The 11,745-nt window shown below is 33.9% G+C and overlaps 1 protein-coding gene across 1 annotated transcript; it reads right to left on the reverse strand.

Annotated features, from left to right (window-relative positions):
- Positions 1-9,996: 9,996 nt before the first annotated feature.
- LOC105763217 (cold shock domain-containing protein 3) lies at positions 9,997-11,392 on the reverse strand. Its single transcript, XM_012581347.2, has one exon. The coding sequence runs from the start codon at positions 11,004-11,006 to the stop codon at positions 10,272-10,274; it is 735 nt and encodes a 244-aa protein (XP_012436801.1). The 5' UTR covers positions 11,007-11,392; the 3' UTR covers positions 9,997-10,271.
- Positions 11,393-11,745: the final 353 nt, after the last annotated feature.

Consider the following 11,745-nt stretch of genomic DNA (forward strand, 5'->3'; position numbering starts at 1 on the left):
CTTTGGAGATGCCAGCCAAGCAAGAAGGCGTTGTAGCACGTCAGTGATAAGGTCTTAATAAACTTTGAGTAATGATAACCTAAGCGGGATCATTCTCAGAAAGAATAATATTCTACATTCATTCAGATGTCATTCATACATGTCTAGTTAGGAGCATTCGATTCATTTTGATCATGTCATCCTAATCACTAGGCACAATTAGGTTCATAAATTGAATCATACAGGTCATGTTCCCCAGAGAACAAGACGGTGAAACTTCAGCCTTGTCTCCTTGAGTAGTAGTAGAATAGGTTGAAAATAGTAGATCTTGTCTTCCTGTATTGACAGTAAAGTAGATCAAAGACCTAAGCCTTGTCTCCCTGAGCAGTAGTGGAGTAGGTTAAAAATAGCAGATATTGTCTTCCTGTATTGGCAGCGAAGTAGATCGAAGACCTCAACCTTGTCTCCTTGAGCAGTAGTGGAGTAGGTTGAAAATAGCAGATCTTGTCTTCCTGTATTGGCAGCGAAGTAGATCGAAGACATCAGCCTTGTCTCCTTGAGTAGTAGTGGAGTAGGTTAAAAATAGCAGATCTTGTCTTCCTGTATTGGTAGCGAAGTAGATCGAAGACCTCAGCCTTGTCTTCCTGAGCAGTAGTGGAGTAGGTTGAAAATAGCAGATCTTGTCTTCCTGTATTGGCAGCGAAGTAGATCGAAGACCTCAGCCTTGTCTCCCTGAGTAGTAGTGGGGTAGGTTGAAAATAGCAGATCTTGTCTTTCTGTATTGGCAGCGAAGTAGATCAAAGACCTCAGCCTTGTCTCCCTGAGTAGTAATGGAGTAGGTTGAAAATAGCAGATCTTGTCTTCCTGTATTGGCAGCGAAGTAGATCGAAGACCTCAGCCTTGTATCCCTAAGTAGTAGTGGAGTAAGTTGAAAATAGCAGATCTTGTCTTCCTATATTGGCAGCGAAGTAGATCGAAGACCTCAACCTTGTCTCCCTGAGCAGTAGTGGAGTAGGTTGAAAATAGCAGATCCTGTCTTCCTGTATTGGCAGCGAAGTAGATCGAAGACCTCAGCCTTGTCTCTCTGAGCAGTAATGGAGTAGGTTGAATATAGCAGATCTTGCATTCCTGAACTGGTAGTGAAGCAGATCGAAGACACCAGTTTTATCATTTTGACGTTGTAATGGAATAGATTGAAGCCATAACGGCGAATCTTATTTCTCGGGCGTTGTAGCGGAGTAGATTGAAGCCACGATGGTGAATTTTATCTCTCTCGTGTTAAGACTTGGATTAGCTGAAGTGGAGCGGATTAAAGCTGTGGGCAGCGAATCCTATCTCTTTGGCATTACAGTGGAATAGATTGAAACCACAACGACGAATCTTACTTCCCTGGTGGTGTAAGAGAACAAATTGAAGTCACAACGGCGAATCTTGTTTCCCCGGTTAAACAGACTGAGAAAGCAAATCTTATCCTCCTAAAGTTGCAGTGTGGCAGATTAAAGATGGTGAATCTTATCTCCCTGAAGTTGTAGTGGAGTAGATTAAAGCCAATAGTCCTATCTCCCTGAGGTTGCAGAAGAGCGGATTAAAATCAGATCTTATCTCCCTAAGGTTGCAGAGAGCAGATCACATCAAGTCTTAGCTCCCTGAAGTTGCAGTAGAGCAGACTGAAGACCTAAATCCTATCTCCCTAAGGTTGCAGTGGAGTGGATTAAAACATTCAGATTTATCTTTAAAGTTGCAGTAGAATAAGTTGAAGTCACAAGTCTTATCTCCCTGAAGTTGCAGTGGAGCAGACTAAAGATAGCAAATTTTGTTCTTTTGAGAAGCTACAAGGTACAAATACTATCTCCCTAACGTTACAGTGGAGTGGATCGAAGCACCAATTCCTATACCTCTGAAGATGCAGTAGGTTGGAATGAGGCTACTTGAAGAAGAAGCGCACCAAAGTCCAGCATGACCGGGCAAAATTGGTTATTTTTTGGAGTCTTTGCTCTGTTCCCATTTCATGACAACGAGCAAAGAGGGGCAGCTGTAATACCCAATTATTGCCTGGGGCCCAAAACCATTTGCACAGCCCAATAAACTAAATACATTCGGCCCAACATGGCCCAATTTCATTAACTCAAGCCCAAATGTAGCCTAACCAAATTAACCTAATGCTAAACTGTTTCCAGAAACCCTAAGTCTTCCCCTGTGTCGCGCACGTTCTCCACATCGCAGCAACTTCTAGCGCCGCGCACACCCCATGTCGCAGCAACCCCCACGCCGTTTTCACGTTCTTCCTGCAAACAAACCACGAACCACAGCACAACGAGCAAGAGATAGGATTTTTATTTGTTTATTTATTTATTATTAGTTTTTGGTATAAAAGGGCCGATTGTAAACTAATTTTAGGGGGGAGACAAATTTTGTATTGAAAAAAATTAAAGAAAATAAAAAAGAAAAACAGAAAAGCAAGGATTTTGGAGGTGACGGATTTTTTTCTCTGTTCTTTTTACTGTTTTTATTTTTTTCTTTTGTTTCTTAAAACAAAAACTAAACGAAAAAGAAAAGAAGAGAGGACTTACCGTCGAGGCACCGTCATCATCGTTGTGGTCGGTCGGAAATGGGTCTGAAACAAAAAAAGAGAGATGGCAACGGCGCGATTGAAAATGGCAGAGAAGACTGATTTTTAGGGTTTTAAGAGGGGATTTTATAGGGCTTAAAACGACGTTGATTGGGGCCTATTTCAGTGGCCCCAAACGGCGCCGTATAGCCAACAGCCCGTGCAACTTGATCCATTTCCATAGGATCCGCTTTTTTGTTTCAAATGGACTATTTGCGCAATTAGTCCTCCTGACTTTATAGTTTGTCTAAATTAAAATTTTTATTTCTTTTAATTTTTCTGGCACATTTTATTTCTGTTTCAAATTGATCCAAATGATGCGCAGCGTTTGAGGCGGTTTGGGTAAATTGCTATTTCGGTCCTCTTCCTATTGCGCGTGTTTTAATTTGCTCCCTTCTCTGTTTTCTATTTTTGAATTCAACCTTTAAAATCTGTTTATTTTCAAATTAATCCTTAATTTGTCATTTTATGGTTTTTTATTATTTATTTTTTATTAATACTGTTAAATTGTATTATTATTACTGTATTATTATTAGTATTTATTATTATTATGGTTATTTCAATACATATATATATGCATATATGTATCTTATTATATATATGTATATATTTTAAATGTTTTTAATATATATACATATCTTATATTTTATTTTTATTTTATTTTTCTTAGTTTTATATACTTATATATACGTACATATATTTATATGTTATAATATTTATATAGTTTTTCATATTTTATAATCCAAATATATATACATTTTTTATAATATATATATATACATACTCTATTCAAAACTATTGTAAATATATTTTCTGCATTTTTTATATATACCTATATATCCATATTTTCATAATTTACTAATATATTATGCTTATACATTTTATTTTTATTATTTTTAAAATGTATGTACATATTTTATATAAATTTTATTATTATTTTATTTTCATGACTTTTATATATATATATATACGCATTGACATTTTATAATACATATGCATCTTTTACATTTCATATTCCATGCACATATTCACGCATTTTCTATAATATATGTACATGTATAGTTTAAATTAAAGTATTTGTTTCATGTTGTCTGTTAAATTCTTTTTATCATACTTTTAAAATATATTTTGGTTTCATCAAAGCACTTAAAATCGTATTTTTAATTTTTTTTAAATATTTGGCATTCACGTTTTTCGAAAAAGATCGTGTCCTAACTTACTGGGCTTCGATTCTATTCGATGAACTTAGAGGGCGAAGTATTTATTTTACAATTGTCCATATTTCAAATAAAAGCTTATTCTCGGGAATTCAAAAATGTTGGGTCCTAACTTACTGGTCACGACGTTTTGTCATCTCAAAATAAGAATTTCTAAAAATAGTGCAATATTCGATATTAAGGATTTTCGAAGAAATTGAGCCCTAACGTATTGGGTTCCGATTTTCTTTATTAATCCTAAATAACCGAGAATATTCTTTATTTAAATTGCATAAGTATAAAAGTCATTTTCGGGAACTTAATTTGTGGTGTTCTAACGTATTGGGCATGACATATTGCTTTCTCGAAATGAAGATTTTCTTTAAAATCTAAAAAGCGATATCCAAAGTTCGGGGATTTTGAGAAATTGTACCCTAACATATTGGGTCTCGATTTCTTTATCTAACTTGAACATTTGATTATCCTTTTCAAATTTCATCATTTGAGTTTTTAAAAAAAATCTTTTTAACCCTCGACACTAAGACATTAAATAATCAATTTGGTACCGATTTTTGGGCGTTACGAGGGTGCTAACCCTTCCTCGTGTGTAACTGACTCCCGAACCTGTTTTCTCAAATTTCGCAGACCAAAATCGTTTTTAAGGTGAGCCGATCACACCTCAATCAAGGATCGGTGACGACTCCAATTTTTATTTTTTTTAAAAGTCGACAACTAATTTTTGTTTTCAAAAAATGGTTTTGACACTTTATATTTATCTAGATAACCAAAAAAGTATCCACTTATCATACGTGATTCTAGTTTTCTTTCATGTTAATTATATATTCTTACTTCCGTTTGGCAACCCTAAACATGTAAGTGCCTTAGGCTAGGTTTCCTTACAGTCTACAACTCGAAATAAGTTTTTGGAATTGCCTTACTAGGAATCCTATTTCATAAGTATATATCAGTTTTGAGTACTTGCATCCACAATGATATAGGTAATGATGAGTTACTTATCATACTCCTCACTATATCCAATAAAGTATGATTACGCCTTTTACAACACCATTTTGTTGAGGTGTGCCTAGTATAATATATTGTGCAAATATGCTATGTCTTTCTAGGAATTTAGCAAATGGACTTGGTCATTGTCCTGATTCAGTAAATTTTCTATAAAATTCACCACCTCTATTACATCTTACTATTTTCACTTTTCTATCTAAATCCCTTTCAACCTCATTAATGTATATCTCAAGGGAATTTATTGATTGACATTTCTCATCAAGTAAATACATATAACAATACCGTAAAAAGTCATCAATAAAGGTGATAAAATATTTTTCTCCATTAAAAGATGGAATATCAAAAGGTCGGCATATATCGATGTGTATTATCTCAAGAAGGTGGGTACTTCTTGTGACACTTTTCTTAGTATGTTTGGTTTGCTTTTCCTTAATGCAATCCACACATACATCAAGATCAGTAAAATCTAGATTAGGTAAAATCTCATTCTTCACTAATCTTTATAATATTTCTTTGAATACATGACCCAAATGTTTATGCCACAAGTAAGCAAAATTTTTATTTAGCATACTATACTTAATTTCAAAATTGATATGATCAACAAGTAGAGATTCCGCAAAGACGTTATCAATTTTCAATTTATATAAACCATCAATAAGGTTTCCTAAACCTAAAGAATATTATTCTTAAATAAACTGCCAAACTTAACATAAAACCTAGAACCATCAAGTTTTGAAATAGATATAAGGTTCCTAGAAACTAAAGGTACATAAAAAGTTTGAAATAAGTCTAACTGATGACCAATATCTAAGACCAAACGATAAGCTACTATTCCTTCAATCGGAACCTTCATACGGTTTCCCATATATAGGAAATTTTTAGTTGGGTTTGTGGTTTGGATCGAAAGGAATCTCTACATCATGTTGGATACATGAATAGTAGCACCAGAATCAAATCACCAAGTATTATTAGGAACTTCAACTAAATTTAATTCAAAACATACAGATGTTGGAAAATCAGGTTCGAAAAATACAGCGAAAAATAGGTTTAAGGAAAAATCACAGTTTTAATTTTTTTTTTTCAAAAAACAAAAACTTGGTTGTGTTATTATCTAAAATAATAAACATTTAATCAAAATTGTATATTTATGATTCATCTAGGATGAATGCTTCGACCGAGTAGTCTTATCCGCTATCCTCAAACTCACATCTACCGAGTGTGGGCTCGCTTTGAATCATCAACTTTTTCACAAAACTTTATTGGACAAACTTTATTGGAATTTGGTTTCTTTCAATTTGGCCCAAGTCTTCCTATTTGATTGAAGGGCACAAATTACCGTTCCATTCTGGTCCATTAATCAGAGAATATAAAACAGTTGAATGACATTTCCAAAGCAATATATGTATTTTAACATTATAACTATTATCAAACTCAAACACATTTATTTTCCTATTTAAAAGTTGGAGAAATATTATAATTAATTTTAAATATTATATCAAAAATATATCTCCAATAGCCGATCCAATCTTTCAAGATAGGCAGCCTCAATTTTTCTGCAATTGATTTTAGTGACAATTTCATGAAAATTGAGAGCTTTATAGTAAAAAAATTTAAAGCACTCCCTTAACTAATTAAGGGTGGTAAAACTTTGGATGAATTTCGAATTAATCCACTTCGAATTTGTAAATTTGTAAATTTTTCTTTTGAATGTGAATGCAAATTAGTGTGAAATAATTATTTTCTTTCGGATAGTGAGTATGAAACAATTATGATAATTACTTATCTACTTTGTCTAACTCCTAAAATTACCATTTTATCTTTGCATATATAAACTATTAGAAAAGTAAAATTGTAATAATGTAATATAGAAAAATTTTCATATATTTTATGTTTTAATTTTTTTGAAGATTTATGTTTAAATATTTGTTTGATTTTAAAAATATTAAAAATAAGTGGTAAAAATTAAACATGGGATGAATATTCATGGAAGTAGTAATGATTTTCAACATTATGCATCTATAGTGGAGTGGAGCAAATGGTGAAGCAACCCTAGCCAACTTAGGACTAATTTGGCAATGCTTTTGAAAAGTGTTGTGGAAAAATACTTTTGAGAAGTACTTTTGAAAAATTTAAGTGTTTGGTATTGCTGTCAAAAAGCACTTTTAAGAAATAAAATGCCCATTTTAGACATGATATTATAAAGTAACAAATATGTATTTAAATAATGTTCAAATTAGTTAATAATATGATATTTTAGCAAAAATATAAAAAATAATTAATTATAACTTATTGTTAATATTTTAATATATAATATTAATTTTAAATATTTCTAAGTAATTAATATTAATTATTTATTAAATTTAATTAGAATATTAAACTATATTTAAATATTTAAATATAATAATTAAATATTTGTAATTAGATATTGACACAATTGTATTATTTTAAAATTATTTTTATTTTTAATTAATGCTTTTAACACATTTGTATTATTTTATTTAAAAAATCTTCTACCGTCTATTTGGAAGAAGAAATAGTAAGATTAAAAAATAAAATACCAGTCAAAAGCACTTTTGCGCTGAAAAAAGCTAAAAAATTCTGCTTTTTCATTTGTAAAAAAGCACTTAAAATAAGTTAAAAAAATTTCTACATTGACATTTGTTCTTTATTGCTTTTTAGGGAAAAACACTTTTTAATGGAAAAGCTCATCTGAGAAGCATTAGAGAACACAACTTTAGGAACACAGTGGATTTAATAATAGGCATAATTGCAAAAAGAAAACCCATCAGCATTTGGGAATTTTGATTTTGTGCCCTTAATCTTTTTTTTATTTACACTCTCAACTTATGATTTTTTCAAAAATCAGTCCAATTTTAAGAATAAACGTGAGTTGACAGTCAGTCAAGCGTTGGTCAACAAAATAAGCCTATGTAGCGTGCCACATAAGCCCAGTAACATCATCTAAAAAATTAACAGTTTTTTTTTTTTTTCATTTTGTTTCCTTCTTTGTTCTTCTCTCTTTCTCTCTTCCTTCTTGTTACATTAAAAACACACACACCACCATTTTCATGCCCACACCTGCATTTCACTCTCTCAAATACCCATTTCAGCTGAATATATTTGTTTGTTGCTTTTTAACTGAATATATTTGGCTCTCAAATATTTCTGGGTTTTGAATTGTTCTGTGTTCAATTGTTTCTTCCATTTTGCTTGACGATGGTTTGCTTGTACAAGAAGGCACTTGCAGCGATACGATGACCTTGGCCACCGCCAAGTTGTTAGGTGAATTCTCTATTCCTGCTTTGAAATATCTGAAAAGTTAGAATATTTGGGTTCTTTTTTAAAGAAATGGTATTTTGATTCTTAAATGAAGTTGATAAAATGGGTGTTCTTTATTTATGCGAAAACTCTTCCTTTTATGGTCTTTTGACTCGTTTTTCCTACGTTTATGTTAATGAATAATAGGCTATGAAACTTATTGGTTTGGTGAGAAAATGAACTTTTGATCTTAAGAAATCTCAAATTTTCTCTTTCTCAAATTTTCGGATGAAAAATGTTCCAACCAAAGCTATTGTGTGGGGGTTGCCAATAGAGACGGGGAATGAAGTGAGGGAAGTGAAGCGAAGATGGGTGTTTGTAAAGGGAGAAAATCTGGGAAATCAGTTAGGGGAGAAGAGAGAAAGAGAGAAGAAAGATGGAAAAAATTAAAAATAAAATTATTTTGATGACATCATCATGCTTATGTGGCACACCACATAAGCTATTTTGTTAACTTGCCGTTTGACTGATGGTTAACTAACAGTTTACAGCTAAAATTAGATTTATTTCAGAAAAAATCATAACATTGAATGTCAATAAAAAAAATCAAGGGAACAAAATCAAAAGCCCCCAAACGTTCAGGGGTTTTTTGCAATTATGCCTTGATAATATTTACCCCGACCCACTCCATGCCATCCCTATCCTTAACAGCATGTTAAGGCATAGATCAGCAGCTATCCTCTGATAGCCCAAGTTCAAATATGCATCTCCAAGCAAAGCATCATGCAATAAGCCAATAACCCCACCAATGAAGTCTTCCTGAAATTACTTGTATTATGAATAGTAGTCAAAGTAATTGGAAAAAATGCAGATCCTTTCTTTTAGTCAAAGTAATTGGAAAAAATGCAGATCCTTTCTTTGAAAGATGAGCACTAAATATCAATGACCTATCACTTAACACAGCTGTATGCAACTTCTATAAGACGGCAAGATTTGGTTTACAACTGTTGGATCACTAGCAAGTGAATCATATATAGACCATAATCTAAATTTATATTCAAACCATTAATAGATGACCCTGATATCTATGTTGGACAACACCAAACCCAACTGAACACCCACCATACCACTATTAAACATCTTTATCACACTTGCCTCCCTCTCTGAGCATCAAGAGCACATTTTACCAACGCATATGACAACCAATACCAAGATAACATCCAAAACCCAGCTGAAACATAATAAGATGTCCTATATACCACTTTCTACAGACAACCTGGCAAGGAAAGTAAAAGAAATATTACTTGCATCCTGGTTGCAGTTGTCTTATAACTAGTCAATCACAATATGCTCCATGGTAACATTTCTAGTAGGTTCCAACTCTTACAATCTAATCATAATGGCCATATGATATATTGCTACAAAACAGGCATCTATATAAAGCCAAGGGCATGGCAAATTCATGCCTGGGCTCCTTTCACAAGAAAAGCTAGACCAAAGCGACATCAAGAATTCAAAACTTATTCATCCATAGTTCCAATAACAAGAAGCATGGTGCATCAGTCTACCATTCATGAAACTAAAATCCTGACCAATCATGACTATACCTCCTAAACTTCAAAAGAAAGACAGCACTTCAATTTCCAATAATGATATTTTCTTTTTGAGAACTATGGAGAGAGCTTAATGTCAAAAGCTAAGACAGGATATCAGAAAAGCAATCTCAACCAATTCCCATTATGCAACAATAATTATATAGTGCATTAAACCAAGTAATAGAATTAAGAAACTAATAAGAAACTATTAATACTCAATTCCCAGATACAACCAAATTTAGACAATTAACTTCCTTCAAAGCATATATGATCAGTGCAGACTAGAGAAGGATTCAAAAAAAAAACGCATCACTCATGAGAACATAGAAAACATTGATTCACACTTGAGAATAGATGCTGCTCGATTGAGAAATAATCCATGTCACTTCCAACAATTGAAAACAACCCAAACAAGGAAAAAAAAACTAAATTCTTATCCGAGCCAGCTCATCTATGTATCAAAACTGGAAATATTCTCCCTGTAAAAGAAAAATAAAAGAGCTGGATAATCCAAAACATACTCATGTATAACCTCTAAGAATCATAGGAACCCAAAACATAGAAAAAGAGAAATATTTACTATTACTCTTTTTTTTTTCCCCACATTCCAATTTAAGCTGAAGCCTTCAAGTTAGGGCACTCCCTCGCAAAATGCCCTGCCTCGCCACATTTATAACATTCTGATCCTTTGTTATTGCTACAATCCCTCGCCAAATGCCCAAACCCTCCACAATTAAAGCAGCCTCTGCTTCCACCGCCAGCGCCACTGTTTCTATTGCACTCTCTGGCAAAATGCCCAAATTTCCCACAGTTGTAGCACTTCCCAGCCCCACCACCAGCAGACCCGCCGGCATCTCTCCTACACTCTCTTGCAAAATGCCCCGCCTCACCGCAATTATAACAAGAACCGCCGCCACCACCACTGTTGTAAGCAGAGTTGTTATAGTTATCATTGTTGTCTAAAGAGATAAGGTTGTTACTGCAATCCCTGGCGAGATGATTCAGATCCCCGCAGTTATAACAACCGCCGCTTCCGTTCCTCCGATCGTTTCCAGCCCTCCAACCGCCGCCGCCAGTGCGACGGTCCTTCTTACTGATTTGTGAGCCACCAATTGCGGTGACATCAACAGCCTGGGTCTTGCCTCCGTTGCCTTGGGAAACAGTGAACTCAACAGATTCACCCTCAGCGAGGCTACGATAGCCTTCAGATTTGATGGAAGATTGATGAACGAAGAGATCTTCGCCACCATCGTCGGGATGAATAAAGCCGAAACCCTTTTGGTCATCGAACCAAAGGACCTTGCCGGTGGATCTTGATTGCTGTTGTTCCTGCTGTTGCTCAGCCATGGAAGGTAGTGGCGATAGTGATGGGAGAGAAAGTGAGATGATTAGATTTAGGGTTTTGATTGAGAAAAGAGGAGAAGAGAGGGATTTATAGCAAAGGCTGCTCTAATTGTGGGGGCACCACCGACTTTTTACTCCTCAACTACTTAGGTTTAGAGTTGTAGGTCATCATCATCTTATTCCTGTCCCTTCTTTAAATTTAATATTCAGTTATTATCCTTCAATTTATTTCTCATTCCAACTCTTAAAAGAACTCAACACTCGATCGTGTTGCATTCAATCAAAACTGTCTTTCTTACTCTTTTTTTCTGATTACTTAAATAAATGACTTTTCACATTTTTTCCTCATCTTCTTCCTTACTTGACCTAGCCACCACCCAATTCTATCCACCATCATCATCAGTCTACTCCGACCCTCTCAACTCTTTCCAAACCCTAACCTAAACCAAATCTATAATCTTCCACAACCAGGGCAATGCCTAGACTCTTTTTTCGGGAGGTGGAATTTAAATTATAAAATGTATGGGAGCTAAAATGTAATTTTATTGGTGTATTAACTTATAATTTTGTTATTTTTAATAAGGACCAAATTAAAAAATTGTTCTTGGAGGGCCAACATACATTTTTACCATATTTTAACTTAAAATTTACAAATTTTAAAAGGCTTAAACGAAAATTTTCCTTTTGAAGGGCCCAGAGCTTCTACCAACCCCCTATTGGGATCTAGTGTCCTCAGTGTAGT

Source organism: Gossypium raimondii, chromosome 12 (genome assembly GCF_025698545.1).
Source record: "Gossypium raimondii isolate GPD5lz chromosome 12, ASM2569854v1, whole genome shotgun sequence".
NCBI classification, from domain to species: Eukaryota; Viridiplantae; Streptophyta; class Magnoliopsida; order Malvales; family Malvaceae; genus Gossypium; species Gossypium raimondii.